This window comes from Blennius ocellaris (genome assembly GCF_963422515.1).
Source record: "Blennius ocellaris genome assembly, chromosome: 1".
In the NCBI taxonomy this organism is placed as follows: Eukaryota; Metazoa; Chordata; class Actinopteri; order Blenniiformes; family Blenniidae; genus Blennius; species Blennius ocellaris.
Window position 1 is genome coordinate 14,529,258 of NC_137650.1, and position 24,358 is coordinate 14,553,615.

Consider the following 24,358-nt stretch of genomic DNA (forward strand, 5'->3'; position numbering starts at 1 on the left):
TAGCATAAATCTGGATACAATTTTAAAGATGCAGGGGATGTCACAAGCACCTGCTATAACCAGTGTAGTATGTTAAATACAATGGTGAAAGAGTACATGACACAGTGTAGAAGTTCAATGAGGAATGAGAGGTGCTGCCCTTTGGGCGCAGTAAAATACATCTCCAATTCATCCAATACCTAATTTATATGATTCAATTCCCTCCATATGCTTTATTCTGTCTGCTCTCTATTCAACTTCATTTCCATGATGAAATTGTCTAATTTAGAGTGATTCTAGGTTATTGTGTGTCATTTATTCTTTTTGGTTTTCGAGCACATTTTATATTTTGGTGAGTATCCTCCTGGGCTGGTTCAGTACATGAAACGAGGTGCTTGGCCTTGGTTCATATGTACATATTTTTTTTTTATATTTATACAAACTCATTGGAAAAGACCTCAGCAATTTAAATTTATGTCAAAAGGAGAGGCTTTACAGAATCATATTACTTCATTATAGTTAATCCCAATACACGTTATACCAATAAAAGTACTTTCATGTAGATTAAAAGTCCCAAAGGTAACCAAAGCATGATGGTGGTTCAGTACAAAGAAGTTGGAGGTGCACTGCACTGTATCTGGAATAATCCTCTTCAGATAGATGAAATCAGAGTAGAGCTCATTGGGACTGTTTGTCAGTGCTAATACTCTGCAACATCTCAATTTGATGAGGAACCCTCGGGTCTTTAAAAAGGACATAGACCGCATCCAGCAGCACAGAGCAAAAGAGACTTTTTTTTATTCTTTTTGCTAACTTCACTTGTACCTGCTGAGCAGTGCATTTGAGACTCCTGTTTGTTATTTTTGTCAGTCATTGAGAGTGACAGAAACACTGCTTTTATGGGGGAAGAGGGTGGGGCGGGGGGGGGGGGGGGGTGCTTTGAGATATTTGGCAGTCACCTCTATGGCACATTGTTGTTTTGAGTGAAGGAAAAGAAAAACCTTTAGTTCTACATGGTGGGCTGTCCTCAAGCTTTCAGGTGCATTTGAGAGCAACAGTGATTAAAAACAACTCAGGCAAGCAGATCTAAAAGTGGAACTTGTTTACTCAAAGTACTTTTGTCAAAAACAAACTTGTTTTTGATTTATGGAGTTTGGAACTCTGCATACAGCACATGTCCACATTAGCATACCTTCTTGTTCTGTTGGCCACCAAGAAATGTTCTCCGTCAATGTCAAAGAGACTCCAGGGCTTTGGTACCAATGTGATGTGCTGCATTCAGGGTGTTTCAAGGACTAATCCATCATAGCTGCTGACAGCTCATGTTGTTTACATATGGAGCAGATGTTACAGGTGTAATGTTTGGGTGCAATTCGCCGCTGATGTCGGACAGCAGGCGTGTAGAGTCACGAGACGAACTAAGTAACATGACTCGCCAAAGTAACAAATGATAACTGAGACTAATGTCTGGCTGGAAAGCAAAAGAAACAGCAGGCAGCCAACATTACTTCTTATTTTAAAGCAAAAACGATGCATTTTCAGTTGAAATGTTGTGTAAACAGAGCCTGAATGTTTCACATGAGACACACAATAATATCACGACTTGGTATAAAAGAAGCATTTTCGAGAAGTAGAGTCTGTCCGAAGAAAAGATGACCTGTGCTTCACCAATCTTTGTGTGCAATGAACAAGGTGGAGGTTCAGTAATGGATGCTGGTGATTCAAGCCCTGCAGGCAGCACTGCATTAAAAAGATGCATGAGTCCCTGCTGCATGGGCTCACGGACATTTCCAGAAATCATTGTCTGTGCGCAGTTTGGTGTACAATCGAAAGATGTATCATGCCAAGAAGTCATCATTGTCATCAACACCAATTCTTCCTGAGAACTTTAATGTCTAAATTTAAAAGGTTAGAATAAGAACAATGCATTGTGTTTGTATTTCACTTTGCATTTCATTTCACTTTACAGCTCCCTGAACTGAGATGTCAATCACATCTCTGTTTTGAAAGTATTCAAATCTAATTTACTGACTGGTAGTCAATAAATAAATAAAATATAACCTTGACTTACCCGCTTGGATGCTGGGAAGCAGCAGAGCTGCCAGAAACACAACGCATGTCTTCATCTCTGAGCCCGCCGCTGACCAGCTTAACACCTGAGGCCTTCAAAGGCGACTTCGGACCCCCAGTGGGCTTCAGATGGAGCGTCGGAGGATGAAGTGCCAAGTTCACAGAGGGAGGCCACCAAAGGCACCTACAAAATCACATTGAAATGCAGAAGAGTCAGGAAGACGTGTACAAATGGGCAATTCTAGAGGAATACCTGGAGTGCGGGCATAGCAGGAGGTTTGTCATATTTCTGGACAGCCGTGTCATGCATGAGCAAAGTCTTTCAGAACATCAGCTCTCAAAGACACTATAATAGGAGATTCCAGTGCTTATGTGTTGCCCAGAGATGGGCATAGTATATTCAGTTCTGTGTAGCTCATCAAATACAGGGCAGAGTTGCTTTCTATGGAGGAAATAAAAATCGATCCGTCTCCTTCCTTATAGTGTTTTTATATTCTTGTATTGTTTAAAGGTATACAGGAGGATTTTCAGGAATTTTAGGAAAGAACCGCCCTATCCACCGTTTGAAAAAAATGCGCATGCGCAACGCTGTACCTGCTCCCAAGACGGAACGCCTACTAAAACGCGTGCGAGAGACATGCACGAGCCCAGTTCTCCTCGTGCACGCTCTGTTTACAAGTCACAAGTCGGCATCGCTCACATAAGCTCACTTTACAAGAAGATTTGCACCAGAGGGGGTGAAACTGTGTAAAAATGTCCGAGAATAATGCGTCGGGTCGGCCACCGGCATGATGAGGACCGTGTGGAGTGAGCTGCGCGCAGGGACGAGCACGTACGACGGGCTTACGTCATATATCACCAGAATGATTGACAATTGGGAGGACCAGTTATTTTGATGATCCACCCTGAAGAAGAAAATCCTCTACTATACCTTTAACTTTCCCAGCAATAGTGACATGATGCAAGTCTTGCCTACCAAGGTGTGTGCGCAGACTTTTGTGTTTTGTTACAGCAAACTCCAAATTGATTATTTGAATCTAAACAAGCTGAGATGTGTATCAGTCTTCAGTATGGTGCGTTGTGTTCATTTCCTTCTGTAGGGTGATGCTTATGTTCCATTCAAGTGCTTGTTAGATCATCTTTTTTTTCTCACTTGTATGCTCACGAGTGGTGCTCTCAAGTGAATCGAGGTTAGAATATGCAAAAACAGTCATACAGTGTATGAATAATTAACCTTTTATAAGGCACTTTTATAGAATTGAAATTTCAACTCTTACGTTTATGATAGTGATTCTTTAAAGTCTGTAAAGATGTGATTTTCAGCTCATCAATATGCATTTAAATAATTTAGTTTCAAACAGTAAAATTGAGCAGAAGCACACTTATTTTATAATTCAGACCAGAAAACTACAAAAGACCAACAATTGAATGTTTTATTTGCAAATAAATTGCCCTTTTGCCGCTAGTAATATTATATTTCCAAATATTTTAGCAATACTTGGACCCTGTTTAAAGAAGAAAATGGTGAAACAGTGAATACGGAAAGCTTACGTTGTATTTTTGGGTCCATTTATACGACAGCACTGCTTGGAGCCAAAAAAAATTAAACTTTTTAAATACTGGCTCTCAAGGTGGAACTTTTGGAAACGCTTGGACTGAGAGTCACCATAATAACAATCCAACTTGGTTGTCTGTCCACATCAATGTCTGTGTTCTCCCATTGTTCATGTTTACAGTACATTGTTCTCTACGCATATGTGTGTGTGGTTTCATTACAAAAACAATCAACAGCTCCAACTTGTGGCCCAACATGTTAACTACATTATTTTCAGCATTTCTGTGTAAATGGGCATCCATTTCCAAATAATTCCATGTGAATGCAAAACTTTTCTGGAATAAAAATGCACCCAGTTTTAGTTGTTGATATACATCTCTAATATGTTGTCAATGCTTTTCTGAGAAAAATTCGTCATCACACTCATACAAACACGCACTTCCTGCATTTAAATTCCGCGAAACATCCCTGGTTTATTGACATCTTGCAGTCATGGAAACTCCCAAAGTTTCCCGAGGCATTGTATCACAAGATCCTGTTTGTACATTTGATCTCGATTTGCACTGGAAAAGAAAATTACTAATGGTCAGTCTCATAACATTTAAGACAATTTTCCTGGTTTAAATACTTTCTTTGGGAAAGTCTGTCTTTACCCCGGGCCGAATCGCTCAAATATCAATATTTTGGCTTGAGCTACCGCCACGCTAAAGCCAAGCAAAGATGACGCCAGTATGCGAAACATGAGCACAGTTTGATGGCTGTGAATTCCAGTTTGTTAATAAACATATCGTCTTTGATGTAATCGATTCAGGTGTCGATTTGTGGAAATGGCTGGTAATGGTTTTGTTTTGGTGTATTGGTTTATTCTCTGTACAGAAGTGATTACTTTTGTGGGAAGTATATTTTAAAGATTTTTGTTCTTGTAAAGTAAATTCAAGCAAAATGGATGAATGACTCTTTATTGCAACTGTCGAAAAAGCACAATGAAACTTTGTTTGACGTCTCCCAGGAGCACAACTGCTCTAAATCTACATCACCTTGTGATGGAGTAGAAAGCTACAATGTACCGATGAATAAGTTGAGATTAAAAAGTTTAACTGTTGAAGACTGAAAATGTCCCAGGTCCCTTTGTTCATGAACTTGTACTGTGTCACTATGTGGAAATGCTGAACTTTGCAGGTGTGTGACACTTGAATCTGACTCTGATTTCCTCTCAGTTGCCTTTCACATGTCCCATTTGAATCACTGTGTTTTCCGTCATATCACATTTCTGAGTCATGTCACAGCTGAGTCTCAAAATAAACAGCAGAATCGTTGTTTATGTTTGTGCCCAACACTTAGCACTGAGCGACTGTGAGTCAAGCCTCCAGCCAAGCACAAGTCTCTGATAAGGTCAATCCAATTCCTTGGCGAATGAGCTCAACACTAGAATTTGCACACACATTAACACACACACACACACACACACACACACACACACACACACACACACACACACACACACACACACACACACACACACACACACACACACACACACACACACACACACACACACACACACACACACACACACACACACACACACACACACACACACACACACACACACACACACACCTCAAGTATTCAATACCTTTAGGAGGATGCTGCATTGACTTACATTCATTTCAAAATTCAACTCATAGTTTACTTTTAATGATAACTGTAACCCTGTCTTTAATCCAGGTCTCTGCTGAATTAAGTTTTCTTTGATTTAATCCTGTTTAGTAGCACTGCAGACAACAGTTGAAAATATATTTTGCATTCTGGAGTGAGGGAACAACCCAATTGCTCGGCAAATTCTGCTGCTCAATCAATACATTATCAATATTTAATTAAATTAGAATTACCATGTGTCATAACAAGGAGCAGGTTTGTTGTGTATTTGTTGAGCATAAAGTGGATATGTTGTATTGTGAATTATGTCAAATAATCTGTTGCTATACAAAGGACTAAATAAAGGAATTTTGGTGGGGAAAAAAAGGGAGCCAACTGGTTTTTGCAGGCCTCTGTCCTCGCAATGATCTGAAGCTTTCATTTTAATTTGACTCAAAAACATGTTTTTACCCATGAGTTCAACCACATTTCACCTCTAAATACACTCCAGAGTTTATGAGTATTGAGCAAGGCAGGTTAGACCAATAAGTGTTAGTCTTTAGAGGCTTTAGACACCGAAGAGAGCAATACAACGCCCAGACACAAGTTGCTATGTCAATGTGGTTCTTCCGTTGGTGTAATACCTTCCCTAGCACCTTACCCTTTCCTTAACCATTATAGCGAAGTGCCTGACTCTAATCCTGACCTTTACCTAACCGTGCTCTGAACCATAAAACCGCTTCTTAATCCTTAAATAGACATAAGTAGGTGTTTCACTTTGCATTTCTTTCACCTCACACGTGTTGTGTGTTCCTACAAAAAGGCACATTTTCCTGGAGAAAGACCATGACATTCAAAAATGTTCGGTTGACAAAAAAAGAAAAATGGTGGAGTTGTTCTGCAGGATCTAAAAAAAAAATAAAAAAATCTGGCAGTCGCATTTTTCCAATGCCAGAAAGGGAGAGTGTGGAAAATTTGTCCAGGAAGACGTCAAACTGGCAGCAGTCTGCAAACTCTCCCTGAACTCCACTGCCTCACATACTGCAGACGATATAAAAAGTGGTATTATTAGTTTCAGGTGCCCACCGTAGGTCTTTATTGCAGATTAAATAATGGAAAGGTGGTTCTGCCTGGTGGAGATACTCCTGCCATTGCGCGACCTCTCAGAAAATTGTCTCATCTGCCGTGAACCGCGCCACATCCCATTGCTGGCTTTGATTAGATTTAATTAGCTCATGATGCCATGTGAAGAGCTCACTGAGAGGTTGTGGACATAAAGGAACACTACAATAATTAATCATCATTTATTTTATCATGTAATTAGCTTGCTGTTTGACTGCGGGTGAAGGAGTTTCCGGGAGTTTCTCGGTGCAGTCGGCTGCGGTTCACTGTCCCGTTTAGCGCGACACACTCGTGTTACCAGTAACTTAATGAGCCAAACGCAGCCTCATGCCTCATCCAGTATGTTTGTTGAGCTTTTCATCTCTGTACATGTGCCATTCTGTATGTGCGGAAAAGCAACCGTTTATCTGTTTACATGTTTGTCTGCATGCTCACAGGTCACAATTGTCTACTAGTCACTGATAAACACTTCTCCTTGGCAGTCTCCTGTGCATATTAGTATCAAATGATTATCTGGAGCAGCAGAGTAATCCCAGCACTGCAGTGCCAGCGAAGACCATGAAAGACTCCATTTCCTCTTGCTGGCAAAGAGCCCATTTTAGCAATTATGAGAGCTGAGGTTGCTGCCGTTTCTGTAAGTTATTGTAGATTGAATGATTTAGGTATGAGGTAATTGACATGTTTATTTAATCTGGTTCCTAATCTGCTGTTTGAAGAGGAATCATTGAATTGGAGTGGTTTGGAGTTGTTTCCGAGAAAAGAAAATCAGCTATCGCATCCACCTTATAGATCTGTGAATATTTTCAAAGTTATCGAAACAATAAAAATGACCCTTCTGTCTAATGTGTTTTAACTCAATTAAGTTTTTCTGAAATCCACCCAGATTCAGGTCCCAGACAACCAGATTGGGGTTTGTTGATGGAAAGCACAAGTAAAGTTTAGAGGACAAAATGTCTTCTCTCACTGTGAAACTGTGGCAGTTTTGGTAATGGTTTTGTAACCCGACATAAACTTTCATGGAAATCCGCTTGGTCAATTCTCAGTAATCTTGATGTCATATAAATCGCCAGTTAGAAACCATGCCAGTGAAAAAACACACCTTCATGACAGCCAGTGGTTGGTTTTGTGTAATTTCTTTGTGCCTCAGTAAATGTTATGTTTGTCCTTTACTTGCACATTATCAAGACGCACCTGCACAAACTAATATTTTGCATCACATGTCAACGGAATAAAAACAAATCTGAACCCGATGATCATTTCAGGATTGAAAATGATTCAAAGTAATGGAAACAGCATGAAATGTAGACTTGTCAGACAGCCAGTCATACCTCTTTAGATGTATAAAATCAATTTCATTTTGCATAAAAATGGAAATAAGTTGTAATATAAAATGCCTTCATGGACAACAAGAGCTGTCTAAAACAAATGTGATTAAAATAAAATCTGATAGCAAAGTTCACATGTGCCTTCATCTTAACGTTGATTCTTTATTACTGAAAACCAGAGGAGTCGAGGAAAGCATACACTTGTACAGTTGAGAGACCTTTCTTGGTTAATCCCTTGAAAACTTTCTCCGTGTCCTCTGCTCCCCACAGAATTAATGAGGTGGACATGCACTCGTGATGATGCCGCAACACAATACATTTTCTCACTTCAGTGTAGATAATATAGTGAATACAGGAAGTGCTTTTGTGGATTCAAACCAACTCTTCAACACGTGGATCTGTAAACTGTAAAACACATGGGCCAGCTCAGAGCTTCCACTGCATTGATTCCTGGACTGGATTTATTGTTGCAACTGTGAGATCTAAATTCATTCAGTTCCTGAGGGACCTGGATTGACCCACACATCTGGTGGTGTGGAAGTAAATGTGAGAGTGATTACAGAACGCTTCACAGTAACCCCCAAGCTTGTGTATTCCCACTGATACCTTATGACTACTGTTGTCTCATGAGCGGGCTCACATGCTGTCTTGTCAGAGCCAAGAGGCCCCCGACTTGGCAGAAAAAATTTTTTTGTTCAGTGTATGAGCTTCAGGTAAAGAGTCTGCAGTGCAAGTTTACACAACAATGTTTCATTGGTTTTTGCGTTTTGGTTTCAAAGACGTTTAGTGTTAAAAAAGATGTTTGTTTACACAGAGATGGCAGAAACGCTGAAAATGATAGTTAGCGTGCCAGGTGATGATTTGGTCCCGTTTCTTGTTTTTTTAATGAAACCACACACACATGCTCGCAAAGAATAACCTGCTATAAACATTAGCAATGGCAAGGACAAAGCATTCATATGGACAGAAAAATTTGGATCTTTAACTATAAAACTACCAAGTCTCAGGAGAATATGGACTGGGGATCAGTCTGGAGGAAACATTGTTATTGTCCATCCAAGCATGTGCAGCATTTCAAAAAGTTGCATCCTCCCCCATTTCCATGGAGACTGTGTCAAAGCATTGACAAAAACTTTTACCTTGGGCGCCAAAACATTCAATTGTCACTTGAAGACATTGTTATGTAAACGAGGCCTGAGACAACTCAAGACTTTCAGTAACTCCCACCAAAGATCCTTGAAACTCACGACGGTTCACACCTGAAAAATGTTGTCAAGGAAACATATAGAAGGTCCTCTGGAAACTGGTAATGATCAGAGGGGGAGGCCCAAAGCTTTACTTTACTAAGGTCATACAAACTAACACAAATTAATTGTTTTTTATGTCAATGAAAGAAGGTCTTTTGAAAGAGGCTAGAGCAGGCCTGCTCTTTTTTTCAAATATATTTCTATGCTGGTGAGGGTGAGTGTGTCCACCAGTTTGGAGGTGTTCCTGTGAATTTTCCAAGCTGGAAAAGCGATTACCCAACTGTTTACATGAATGTCAAACAGGACCATTGCCTCTGCCCCATTAGCATCTTCCCAATCACTCTGATCTGGCTGCACTGGTTTCCTCTCATGAGGAAGGAGGTGAAAAGCACCAAGCAAGGGCTTAAGAGCTCCTCTCAAACAGATTGTAGGGATTGACAAGGTTGTAGGCTCCCTCCAGCCAGGGATTCCTTTAGGATTTAAATGACAAGCTGATGAATTCAGTGATAATGTAATACTTTTCACTGCCAAATTTATCGGTGCCTGCGACTCCTTGCAGATATTTACTGTCATTTCACTTGAATGCGATGCAATGACGTCCAAGGAAAACCAACAACACAAAGAGATAGTGGATTATTATTATCAGCATGATCTCAAGTAATTTCTTTTTTCATTTCAACTGGTTCAGACAGTGGAGGACCCACTTTAAATAAAGACGATAAAGAATGTGGACTGAGTCGAGAAGACGACGGGACTGCATTGAAGAGCAAGAGTCAATGGAAGTGATGGCGGAGTGAGGGGCACAATGCTGCAGCAAACAGATGGGTATCAGACTGGGAAGATGGATGTCAGTGGATGAAGGGTGGATGCAGGGTAGAGTGTGTGTTTTAATTTTTTTTTAAACACTCTGGTCAGGACAAAACAAATGGACCGAGTCTGTTAGTTGATGTCTCATTTTGCTTGCAAATGTAGTTTGATGCAGTTTAAATAGAATTCAATTGAAGTTGGGATGCAACAGGGTTCAAAGAGCCATAAGTAAACACAGTAAGTGATGCACATCAATTACAGTTTATTGTAGTAGATGTGGACAACAGAGGAATGTGAAATGCTGGTGAGTTCTCAGCAGGGAGAATTAATTCCACAGTAATCCAACATGCATTGTGCAGTTAGTACACAACAGAATTATGACTGGAGATGTATCTTTTTTAAACGTGAACACTGTTATGAAGGCTATTGCTATGAAGGCTATTTTAATTCAACCTTCCAGTGCAAAATACAGTCAAGAAAATCTTGATAACTGTTGTAATTATGCATGTTTTAATGAACTTACAGTATGTAACAGTACAAACCACTATAGCACTGCAGATTACTCTATATATACCACACTATTAAGACTATATTGTGTTAGTTGAACATTAATTTGTCTCACCACAATGAGACACTATTTACTTTGAACAAGAAAACAATCCACCAAAGAGTTCAGGCAGAAAAAACAGCAATCATTTCAACCAATTTTGTAAAGAATAAGCAAATAACAATACATTAATTTAATGTACTCTAGGGAAAACACACTGACAGATCTGCTTTTGGAATAACCTGAGGCAGCTATAAACTGTCCCCCCAAAAAACACACACAAAAAAAACAAAACTCATGCATGGGCTGCTTGCTGGAAAATTAAAAAATGGATGAGTTTCTTTCTCCAAGCTATAACTCTATTCATGGATGGAGAGGCCGGATTCCCATTACCCTATTGTGCTGCAGCAAAGATGAAACTTGACTTTTATGCTGCATCTACTACCTTCACCAGAGCAATTATATTAACCTGAAATATAATGTGTCAGGCAGCAAGTGAACATTTGGTCCAAGAAATTGATGGGATACAATTTGATAAGAGCCAAACTGTGATGGCTCAACAATTTGATCAGAGCGTCTCAAAGATTTTCTGAATTGTCTGCAGTGGTCAGATTCTATTTACGGTGCACCAACAAAGGAAATGCAGTGAACCTGTGACAGGGTCGGTGCTGGTGGAGGCAGGTGGTGGTGCAGCAAACGACTGCAGAGCGTAATGCTTCTTCTGATAGACTGATGTCAAAACACACTGTGCTTCACAGCTTGTTTCATATTGAATAGAGATTCCCTAACCCGACCTGAGCCAGTGTTTGAATCCCTCCACACAGTCTATCAGTCCTATCCTTTTCGCTCCTTCTCTTGTTTGTTTTTTTCTCTGTCAAAGTACCTTTCCATGACTTTCTGTATTTGGCGCAATAGGAATAAAATTGAATTGAATACGGGGATGCTAAATGGTGAACAAAATGAGCAAGTGGTTTTAAAGTTATGCATGTTTGTGTATGTTCTGAAAGTAAGGCGTGCTTGAATGAAAAGAGCTATTAGAGCTCCATTAATTAGTTTGGTAAGAAGAAAACTATGTCAAAAGAATGAATGTGAGAAAATACTTTTCATCGTGCATCATGAAGCAGCTGGAATCAAATATTTCCGGTCAATATGATGAAGAAACTGCAGTTGTTTTGATTTTTAAAATGCCTTCATGTGTGCAAGAAATATAGTAGCTGTTCCACTTGATGTGCATTACAGCTTTAATGAGGTCGTAAGTGAATTACTGGTGTGCATTTAAAAATAGCCCGAGAGAAATAGGAAAAGTTCCCTCACAAGAGACGATTACATCAAGCATTCGTGACAAGAATCGACTCACACTGAAATCACACAAACGCATGCACAGAAGTTGCCAACTGTGAGGGGTTTTAACCCTTTTGTTATATGATTGTCTCTATGGTGACCGAGACAAACGAGTAGGATAACCCATGGAAACTGTTTAGGCGTGTGTAGATCAACCCAATGGCAGAGGATTTTCATATTAAGCAAGTGTGCTTTCTCATCTACTTTTTCACTGCGTCAGTCATGCATTATTGCACAATCAATACTCATTAGAATAAAAACATGTTCTGTTTTGACTTCCCTCAGTTATATGTGTTTATACAGCTTTCCCACTGCAGTGTTAATGCTGCACTGGCAGTATGTCAGTAAATCTTGCTGGCCCGTTCACTGTTTCTGATTCCTCAGTCGGCCTGTTAACATGACATGAAGCAGCCAGCTGGCAACAGAGACACTCTTCACGGGAGTCAGAACTGCTGGGTCTGTGAGTGTGGACTATCGAGGAGCGTCCATGCTGTGTCTGGGCGGCCACTACGTCTCCTTAACAAGCTCTCCAAGACTGTGATTAGGAGGTTTGGAAGAAAAACTAATTATTATATTGCTGTCAGCAATCACCAGTACTTAATCAAATGCACACAGAGGAAGTAAGCAATGCTTTGGATGGATGGATGGATGGATGGATGGATGGATGGATGGATGGATGGATGGATGGATGGATGGATGGATGGATGGATGGATCTGATTATAACGATCAAAATTATGCATTTTCAAGTATGTTACTCTGTTTCAATTGGAAAATATCCATCTTTAACACATGAGATTTGGTTTTCAGATCAGAACAGTTCCTCTTAAGTCACTTATCATTCGTCACCATAAATATACAAAATTTTGCAACATGTCTGGGCAAACATGGTCATACATCTCACCCTGAGTGACTATAACCAACAGTCACCTATATTTATTACAACTCTCTGGTTTTGTGTCCTGAATTGATAAGTAAAATGTTTTATCAGAGATCACAGGAATGATATTGAAGCTTTGCTTTCTCTGAAATTATTAAAACTGATTTTTTTTTTTATCCTGTATTTCCAAGAATCCAGAGCAAACTTAGAAAACTGCAAATGGTTTCAATTCTAAAAGGCCCCGTCTTTTAGTTGGTGACAGTAGCTATGTGTCTGCCAGTGTTGGGCTTCACTGTAATGTTTTAATGAATCAGAAAGGAGGCTTACAGTCATTTACAAAGGCAATATTGGTGTAAGCACCAGGAGAACAGCATATAACTATGTAGTAAAACAAAGTTTGTGAGTCTTTCTCATGTAATGTGTATTACCTGAGATATGATGTCTCGGTTTCACAATTGTCTTTGTAAAATTGGGTCATGATGGACTATTTTCTTGTCAGATGTCAGGACTATGTTTGCCCATGGTGCCACATTGTACCCAATCTTGTTTGTTAATCAAATTTGAAATCGCCTGATTTTTATTCTGTTTTTGAGAAACTGGGAAGTGTGAAAAGATCCCACTTTTCAGAAGAACAAATGTATCTTATGGTGGTCCAAGTGGGAGGTTTTGAAGAACAAGCAACAATAAAAACTGCAATGCTTTAATATGTATCAGTATTCTATCAGTATCTGCAACACTAACCGTGGTTATACTTAAATCATACCTAAATTAAATTAGTTCCCCTGTCCCAAATTTTGAATTCAGCTGTTTTTTTTTCTTTTAATTCTTCTCAGCAATCACTTATTTATTATGCAAATGTATTCAGCTGAATAGCGCATGGAAATGCATTTATGTAAATTTTGTCAGAAAATACATCCTAAGTTTGTTTGACATTCTTGGTGGTATTCTTGAGCCTTAATTAACTAGCTATTTCACATTCAAAAACCAAAAGCAGAAACATAATTCAATGTCAGCACCTGTGTTGTGTTTTCTGTAGCACTGAAGGACCAATTAAAAGCCAGAAACAGTGGAATAAAGGTTTTGTTATCTGCAACCAACTGTGTCAAAGCAGTGTGTCAAATAGAACCCACTGCTGAAAAATGAATGCCGGCCACATTATGCAGTATCATTCCTCTGCCAGTGACAGGGAAGATGGTCTTTTTGATTTTTAAGTTTCCACGTTAGATAAGCGTGAGGATTAACCAGATTTCAGGTGTATTCAAATAGACGACACAGTATATTGCAAAGCGATTATCGCGATATCAAGATATATCAATAAACCAAATAAAACCAATAAACCTGCAGCAAAGTAGGTTTCTACACACTGTGCATGCAAGTGATATAAATTCAACATGACCAATTTTTTTTAACATGAAAGAAAAGTGAGATTATTTGAATAAATTCACAAAATTGCACTTGTGACAAAAACTTCAATATTTTCACAAAAATATACAGTCAGCACGGAAAGTCACAATAATCTCAACATGAAGACAATTTTAATGAAACATTCTGGTGCAAAATACTGTGAAATGTTTAAAAAGCGTCTCCTGTAGCTGTTGCATTATGGGTGTTTTTACAAACTCACCCTATCTCTAACTTCCCCATAAGTGTGACAGACAAAGCATCCAAGCTGCTTTTTAGACCAGGGTCAGCTGGGTTTGGCAGGTAGAAAAGATGAATTGATGCAGCCACATAAATGTGAGACAGCATCCCACTTGCTGCCTATAATCACAACACCGGCTGTTCACAGTGAACAGAGTCAGCTCTGAGGCCAGTCGATAACCTCCCACGTACACGTCCGGCCTTTCACCTTCAACCCCCAAAGCAACAGCCAGCAGGACGAGCAGGCACATTAATCCCGTCTATTGATATCATATTCTACTGGAACCGAGGTAGAGAAGAAGAGGAAGAAAAATGACAAAAAAAACCTTCTGACATCGATTGTAAGTTCAGATTTATGTTGGAGGCAACAAGCAGCGCTGCAGCCATACGGTGGCTTATGTGCTTCCAGGTCCTGCTGGTTATTGGACACTTTATGAGCTCAGGGCGACTGTGAAATTTTCAACACAAGCTGGCACTTTTCTGACACAACTCACACACACTTTGTAAAAAAAGAAAAAAAGAAAGGACTTCTCTGAGAAATTGCCACTTACCCTGCGGAACCGCAGTGGCCACACACACACACACACACACACACACACACACACACACACACACACACACACACACACACACACACACACACACACACACACACACACACACACACACACACACACACACACACACACACACACACACGTACGTCCCCAGCGAGTTAACAGAGGGTGGAGGACACGTTCAAAGATGTTTTTATGACTTCAACAGTCACAAAAACTCCCAATTAATCTCTTTCAGAAAGAAGCATTAAGTCCATGAATAGTTTGTAATAATATACCTTAGGGGAAGTACAAAGTGTTGGGTGGGACTTGGAAGTTGTATTAGCTCCGTTTGAGGTGGAGGGAAACACCGGCCAGATGGAAGCAGAGACGAGAAAGAAAAAAAAAGAGAAATCTGCTGACTTCGCATACACTCCATTTTTACATGTATATTTTTTGTCTGGATAAATGTTTTGAGCCCCGTCTAGTCTACAGGAAGCCGATCTCAGGAATGAGAATATCTGATAAGCTTGTACTGCATTTGTTTCACCTGCCAGACATCTCAGCTGACTTGACAGATTTATCTTGATCATGGTCGGTCCCTCTCACCGGCCGGTGACCTTCCACTGTGAGCAAGCTCAAGATTCATACCAGCCGTCCACAGCCCATTTTTACCGCCACGTAAATGACTATCAGAAGTCATTAAGGCAATAAAGGGGATATGATCCCTCATAGGCTTTCATCGAGCAGCTGCAGCAGGGAATTCAGTTAATCTGACAAAACATGGGTACCGATGTTATAGACCTGAAAATAATGGAAAATAAAGTCTAATCCAGTGGAATTCATATCATGATGAGTTAATTCTCTCAGCAAACCAGCAATTTCATAGATTTTGATCATACGACACGAAAAGAGTGTGTGGCTCTTTAGCAATTTCTCAGTTTTGTGCCTCCATTGTAAAATGTGATCTGAGATGTATTCGAGTCACAAGTACAGCCTATAACAATACAAAGACAATAACAAACATCTGCAACCTTTCTTATCAAAATATACGTTTTAGTCCAAATGTCAATGTGCAAAATGAAAATGAATCAAATATAGTTTATTAAATAGTAGTTCATGAGTAGTTATACATTGGCCAAAACTGTGGTTTACATGACATTCATTACCATTCTAGCCATTTTAGCTATTGCAGCAGTTTTAGGTATTGAAGCTATTATATTTCAGAAAATCAGAAAATTATATTTCTTTAATAATTGTTTTGGCTGTTTTATGGTTTTAGTTGCATTTTGGCTGTCTGTTTATACGAGTGTTTAAGTGTTCTGAGTCACTGAAAAAACAACCTACTGAAAAGGCTCCAACTCTGTCTTGACGTAAATGGGAGGAAATTCTGCTTTTCTGAAATGCTGGCACTTTGCATGCACATCATGGCCGTAGAAAATAGTTCTTCTTTACCAGACAATAGCAATTGCAGCCACCGGAGTGTTATGATTCCTAGTCCATATTCTCACCGAGAATGCACTCCAAATTCATCATCTGTCCATACGAATGTCCCTGTTCTCCGATTGCTGATGTTTATAGCATATTGTTCTCCGTGCACATGTGTGTGGTTTGTTCACAAAAACAAACAACAGCACCCACTAGTTTCTACCATTTCCGTGTCAATGGAATTGATTTCAAAACTTTGAAAGTCTTCTAAAAGGAGGATGGTACAACGGTGCGTCATAACTGGAAACATTGTCGTGTAAACGGGGCCTTAGTCATTTTAGCTGCTTTATCCATTTGGCTCTTTCAAAAGTACTTTTTCCTTGACTGTAACATCTCTTCAAATATGAGACAGCTGAACCAGCATTGATGGCAGTGAACGTGAAAGACATTGGATTGATCCGGCGATAGATTTAATCATGATTAACTCACTTAGAGTTGGAGACTCAACATTAATCATATCAATAGAAGGGTAGCCATCGGCTAACATAGCGGGATGTAACTAATACATCATTATTATGTTTCTGTGTTACATTGGACAACTCAATCAATCAGAGGGACATTCATCTTGCAGTTTGTCTGCTGTGCACCAAATACTTATATATATATATATATATATATATATATGCATGCAGCTCCAGAGCTGCAGGTTGCAGACCTTCAGACGAGACAAACAATCATCAAACATTAACAGAGCGCCTGGAAAAAAGAAAAGAGTCATTCGACTAATGACATAAAAAAAAGAGGCCATTAGCAAGTCAGGAGCTACCAAATGTAATGTGAAATAAATGTGTTTGTTGTGGCGTTACTACAACTTGAAGGAACCTTCACAAATTATATCCTGAGGAGAACCTAACAGACCTTAAAAGAAGAATTAAACGAAAACTTGGGAGTTAAAAGCTGCATAAAGTTTGACAATTTTCACTTGAAAACATCCTTTTGTCAACAGAAAATATTCACAGATGGAGACCAGTACATTATGTGGTTTCTCTAAAATGTCATGTCCAGTCAAGTTGACTCTTTTAATGAATCATTGGAACAGGTTAACATCACGCACACACCAAAATATTCCAACAAAGTAAAGGAACTTTCCAAAGAGCTATTTGATACGCCACAATATCTAAAAACCGAAGAAAAATCTACGACAGAATTTCAACCAGAAAATCCTTATCTTCTGAATCGCCTGAATCCTGCTGAGATGCTGTATAATACATTCAGAGAGACACTCAAGGCAGACATCTGGAATCTGGCTGAACCGAAACTGTTCTGTAAGTGAGAACGATTCAAAAACACACCTGCATATGGAAGTAGCGTCAACATTCATAAAATGTTTGACTCACACTCATGCTTCAATAAAGACATAAAATATTGAAACAGTTTGTGTTCATGAGGATAAACACAATGTGTTTGTCTATACGTGCGACTTAAATCACATCTTATGACCAACTCATGCAGAAAACTAGTGAATCTGAAATGCTTTCCAAACAATTTCCTGCAGAATACAGAAATCGATTGTTTGGCCTGCCTTCAGGCTATTTTTGACTATATTATTTCATTACTATATCATCATTAATAGCATTTTCAGTGCTAACCATGCACAAACAAGATTATTTGTCAATTTTTTTGTGCACTCCTCGTCTGCAGGCTGTTGTCAGTCCAAGTCCCAATGAGGAAGCGAGGCATGCCCTTTTATAAGGTTGAGCGGCATGGATACAGTGTTTTAGAAATCTATGCAGACAAGTTAGAAACTCAACATTCCCTATGGGTATATTTACTTTGTTGATTTTTTTTCCCCCCTCCACTAATATTATCTCACTCTTTGTCCACATTGCACCACTAGTATTACTGCAGAGTGATTTTAAGTAATAGTCTGAGCAATTCCCTGCAGGAGCTAAGAACAGAAACCATGAAAACATGTTTTCTTTTGCTTTGGCTGCTGAGGAAGTATATTAATGACAGGGTTTGGACTGAAGTCACTATGAAAAATGCCTCAAAAGAAGAGTGTATAGCACCAAATGAAGATGCAGAATTTTAATGAGCAGACCAAAACCTGATCAACATGAGGGAAATAGGTTAAGAGACATGGGAGGGATTTGCCTTTACTTCCATCCATCTCCCTCTCACACTGATTGAAACTACGTAAACAGCAGATCTTACTAAACACAACTAATAAATGCGTTTTAAAATCCAAATAGAAAAAAGTTGCCAACTCTCACACATTGAAAAAGTCACAGGAATATCTCTTGGATCACACACTGTACTTATAGTTTCATGCTTAAGTAGAAAATGTTGCTTCATGTTAGATTTCATATTTGAAGATTTTATTGTTTAATCCTCTATGAACATTTTTGTTCTTTTTGTCATGAATAAATCTCATCCGATAGATTCTTTTCAAACTATAAATGGACAAATATATAATTTTCCGACATTCAAACTGGATGGATGGATGGATGGGAGCCTGGCAGTAGAAGAGTAGCCTCCTCTGATCCTTGTAAGATCATTTAAAAAACAGGTGAAATATGAGTTGCGATCAGCCATGCATTGAAGCAGAAGCTCGCAGACAGTTTGACGAGTGAGGATGTTCAGTGTGATCAAGATCAGGCAGAAGGATTCCTGTTCTTACGCTATGAAGACGCGGATAGCGTCTGGCGTGCGAGGAGAACACTATGTCTGGAGAGCGTTACTATCAGGTCAGAAGCTCTCCGAGAGGGTGATGCCACGAGGTGAATACTTCAAAAAGAAAGGCTGCTGCATGTAAATCCAATGCCTCTTTTCTATTATTCATAGACACAATAGAATACTTTAAATGCACCTCAATAGCGCAATTTTGAACTTTTCAGGTGTGTGTTCCATGGTGTGTATGGATTTTGAATAGGGCTGCACAATATATGGTAAATGTATTGCAATATCAACATGCACAGTGCACAAAAAAACAAACTCATGTAAACAGACACCCAAAACACTGCCGCCGCCAGGTTGAATTTCATAGTACGCACCCCCCTACTTAAAAATGTTGTCATGTGAAGTTGGATCAATGAGTGGACGGACTCACAGACTGAAGGATTGATTGATATATAGTAATCAACATTGGACCAGCAGTAGAAGAAAAAAATCCTTCACAGGGCTGCAACTCAACTAAAGGCTCAGTAAATATAATCTACCTCCTATGCCGCTGAAGTTGATATTCTACGGAGAAAAAAAAAAAGACTTAAGTGGATTAAAAATCAATATGATTTTTGCTCCAAAACGAGGAAGTAAATAGTGAGTATTGTGGTGAATGAATGCAGAGGGGCCTAGTTCCTCCAGGGGTGTCTCTCTCCAAACAGCAGTCAACCTTTGCGAGAGCCTCATTGTGGCGCAGCTTTGTGCAGGCTGAGATAAAGTGACTCGGCAAGTCATCATTTACAGCCTTTTGTGGGGGAGGCACGAGCAGAACAACAGGAGGGAAGACACGGGGGAGAAACAGCTTGAGAGACCCGCCAATAAACAGCTGAAAGCATACAAGATGATTCTCACGGCTGCCGTGAAAATATATTATTAAAGACTCCTAATTGCCTTGAATAAATGAAGACAAATGAGTTAAATGAGCAGCAACAAGGAGACGTGGCGCTGCTGCTCAGCAGAGGTCAGTCAGTGTGATTGTAAACCTGTCAGACTGATCTCAGGGCAGAGTCCAACGTGTGTTGTTCATTTAAATGCAACCGACACAACAATGAGCAGGACAATGACGGGCTGTGGCAAGAAACGGTTATCAATAGTGTGATTGTGTATCACTTTTCTCTTTTCTTTTACCTCAGCAAAACCCAATGATTGCACTTCAACCACAGATCGATCGAGGAAAGCCATTTTCCACTCTGGGGAAAAATTAACTTTGTACGAGCTATGGATTACAAGTAATTGATCGCAGTTACTACTAACTTCTTTAAAATACAGGGAGTTACTTGTTACCGCAAATAAAATTACATTGGTTACTTAGGAAACTAACAATGCCGTTTCTTTTCCACTATATGCTTAGCATTTGATTATTTCTTTGTGTTATACCTTAATCGCTTTTGTGCAAATCACTGAATTGACAATAAAGACACAAGCGCAAACTGAATCAGTTGAATATTTCAATCACATTTTGTTCCTTAAAAGAAAAAGATTGCATTGCAGGTCAAGTTAAATAAAGATCCTAGATTAAGTCTTGTCTTAACTGTCAGAATATTCACTAATACACAGATTGTGTTACTGTCATTCACAACATGATTATTGTATAAAACTCATAAACATATGACCATGCTCTCATCCTTGAGCAACAACATGGCCATGCACTTTGTCACACTGTGATCACATGCAGAACAATCTGTCCGTCTCAGTCCGTTTACGTCAGGTTACACAGCAGATTGATCTGCTGTATTGACTGACACACACGTCACTTGTTTAGCGGCAGTGGAAAATGCTTTCCTTTAATTACCATTTCTTCTGTCTACTCATTCTTTCCCTCTCTGTGCCAATATGATGCAAAGCTTAAGATGAAGTCAAAATATTGAAACTTGCTGCATGGAAATTAACCACAAGAAAACATAAAAAGAAACTTTTAAATTATGGATGCTTAGACCATCCAGCTTGTTGTGAGAACACAGTTCAAAAGCCAGCATCTGGGGTCCATTAGAGCACATGGGATGAGTGTATCAGTATCTCGTACATATGTGTGAGAGAACTCATTAGTGCTGAAACAAAATCACAGGTTTTTTGCAGCAACATATGCTGCCATACTTTCAGTATCTGCCTCAGGTATAGTGTGGCATATTTTTAGCGCAGCATTTCAGAAGTTATGTTTTCCAATGTTTACACAGAGATGGATTCAGGGCATTTTAAAAAAGGTTCACATTGGGAGTCATTTTCAAAAACTTGCATCTTCAGTGGTTCGGAGCATTGTTGTCCTGGAAATGGACACCCAAAATGCAACTAAAGCTTACTTTGAAACTTTTCCCTTGAAAACGGGGTCTTAGTTTCCGAGTATTAACATGAGCAGTGTAATCCAGATCTTCTCAGACAAGCAGTATTCTTACTGCTTCATCGGTCCTCCCATTTCCTTAGTGCAGATTCTTTGTGCGAATGAGATAAATGATCAGTGTATCAACTTTAAATTTGAGGCGTCAGCTGTAATCACTCCAGTCTCCAAACATATCCAAATGGTATCTAATGTAACTTGCCACATTTTATCGACTCTAGATTTTGAACTTTAATCATGATATGGGCAATAAAGCTGTCTTCCTCTCTCGCAGAGGGACACATTGTAACAGATTATTTATGAATGAACGAGAATTATAGTTGGTAATTTAATGTAAAGACCTAACTGAATGGGTGTAAATTGAGCTTCTTGAATAAAAATTTGACAATTTGCACTGTACACTGCATTTCTTTTGATATTAGGGGGTTTAAATATAGTTTATCAACTTTCAGCCTTGCTTTGTCATTTCTGGAAATCATCTGAAGAATCACAGAGAAGTGATGACAAGATTTTTGGGGATGTCTTTTTTTTTTACACAATTGTTATTGCATCCCCCCACCCCACCCCCCAATATTCTCATTTTAAAACACATGCTAATTCTTATTATTTAATGATGCATTTGAGCAACTTTTCGAACAGCAGATAGCAACTTTCCGTTTATTGTGTGTTGAATCCCTTCTTCTCAGGTTGGAGGATTAAGACAGTCCCTGCTGCCAATGTGGAAAGTCGGTGTTTGAACTACGACGGTCAGGAAGAGCAAAACAAGGACAAAGAGTTTTATATTACATGAATGACCAAACTTATTGTGGCTACCAATAACTGATGATGCACAAATATTTCTAGACCCTTGGCTGTGCAATATCCTGTATTTTCATATATGATGCTGCTTATTGCCTTACCTTATTTTGAATGCGTTACAATATTATGTATTCAAAGGCCGTTGGCAACACAATGCTATGTGTGAGCAGTGTCTAATGTGATATGCGACGTCTGTGTCACTGAAAGGAAAAGTGGCTTTCAGGAGGATTTGCACGCTGTCTGCGCAGAGGTGTGGCGTCTATCAAGCCGACAGGGTTTTTCGTCTGTTAATGAAAAACACCAGGTAAACGACTCTCAATGTGCTGCTAACATTAGCATATTGGCAGGGACGGTGCAGATCAAATTCTGCTAAGGGCGCACACAATGCAAGTCTGCCTACAGTGCTAAATATGTGTATATCATTAGTAACATCCCGAGGCCTGCAGTGACAATAGGTAATATGCTTCACTCAGCAGCCAGTCAGCCAGTTTTGATAGCAGACTTGCCCCAACACACTGTCTCACAGGCGGGTGGGGTCTGCTTCAGGTATGTGTGTGTGTGTGTGTGTGTGTGTGTGTGTGTGTGTGTGTGTGTGTGTGTGTGTGTGTGTGTGTGTGTGTGTGTGTGTGTGTGTGTGTGTGTGTGTGTCTCGTCTAAGATGCGGTCTGGATTTGATTGCAGAAAAATAACATTTGGCCGCGTACCGAACATGCCGTCCTCAACCTGATCCAGGTACACTTAACAAGGTTAGCTTGAGCAGGAAAACATGCAGCGAGACAGATGAATGCACTGCGTCTCACAAAAATGCACGGACACACACACACACACACACACACACACACACACACACACACACACACACACACACACACACACACACAGAGGAATCTGGCTGGAAAAATGCAGAAACATGTGAGCTCCTGCTGTAGGCGAAAAAGAAAACATAAGGCAATATGTCACAAATTTCACACAAGATGTACGTGAAAACGATGAACATCACAACGGAAGAATTATTCAGGCAACATTACCTCGCATGTGTGTACCTGCACCAGCTGAGCCATCAAGTCATTCATTTATGACCCAAAGCCATTAAAAACCTATGGTAGTGTAATAATTGTGTGGCTGGACAGAGAAATGTCAAGTCAGGGTCAGTTGTTAGCGAGTGATATGAGAGAGAGAAAATCCCAAACAATGTATCCCTCTAACACGACTACAGTACAGGCAGTAGGTAGTTGCACTTTTGGTTCGCAAAAGAGGGGCACAGCTGTAGGTGAACACAGGAAATGTGATCATTTCAAGTGTTACAATATGATTTTCAAGAAATGTGAATACTCAAGCAGAAAATGTTAATGTCTCTCCGCTTTGAGATTTATTCAGTGCCCGCTCATCAGTCGAGTAAAAACATTTTAATATTGCTCTATTTATGCAAATTATTGTATTTACCAGACTATAAGACACACTTTCTTAGTTGTTTGGCTGGTCATGCAACTTACTTTAAGAAGCGAGTCATTATATCAAATTATAGTCGTATATACCATCTTGGACCATGAGATGTCACTGTATTACAACAGAATGCTGCTGGAACTTTACCAACAAAATAAAATTTTAATAAAATGCACATCAGAAAAAAGCAAGAGAAACTAAGAGCTCAGTCAAACAGTCAAAGAAACGTTTGCCATGATGAAGAAAACAAAAAAGCTAATCATGAACGAAAAACATGACAGCCGGACACATTCACAGAAGGTTCTGGAACAGCAGCTGCTGGACCAGGATCATTAGCAGAAGAAGAAGTTTTTGTAACGGGATGTAATGTTTGTAAATCCACCCACTGTAAAGTGATCACTGCAGAGGCAGGTGTAGCTCAGCTTTCTTTACTAAATGCTTCCACATCTGCTTTTACGAGTTAACAAGCATGAAAGACGAAGAGGGAGGAAGGCACAGCTAACCAGCTAACACACTTTTGGCTGCAGTAAGTATATGTTGAGAGCTTTTAAGGACAGAGAGATCCACTAATGTGGATGCCAGCTGGAGTTTAAAAGTGAGTAAATGAGCGGTGGCTCAGGACAAGCATGCTTAGCATCACTCAATGTTTCCAACCCACATAGAAAGTCATGTCGCTACAATAAAAAAACATTCACAATGTGAAGGTCAAGCACTGGAATTCAGTGCTAAAAGGCTTTTCACATGATTTCAGCGATCTCCTTTCAAATTCCCCTCTCAATTTCTTGACTTGCGAGCAATAATAAGCATCTTTCCGAGAGCCTTCTCTTGAATATAACCAGATTTTGAAAGGCACGTCTGTAATGTGACGTGAATTATGAGTGATTAAAATGACTGGCGCTAAACTCCCTGTTGGGGATGCCAGTGTCTCAAAACAGATTACGTCCAATAAC

At 39.5% G+C, this 24,358-nt stretch overlaps 1 protein-coding gene across 1 annotated transcript in view; it reads right to left on the bottom strand.

Annotated features, from left to right (window-relative positions):
* cemip (cell migration inducing hyaluronidase 1) overlaps positions 1–24,358 on the bottom strand; it is a 215,541-nt gene that overhangs the window by 108,251 nt on the left and 82,932 nt on the right. Inside the window, exon 4 of the mRNA XM_080501910.1 lies at positions 2,051–2,233. Within this exon, the coding sequence (XP_080358036.1) occupies positions 2,051–2,105 (55 nt within the window). The 5' untranslated portion in view covers positions 2,106–2,233. The remainder of the gene's footprint in view (positions 1–2,050; positions 2,234–24,358) is intronic.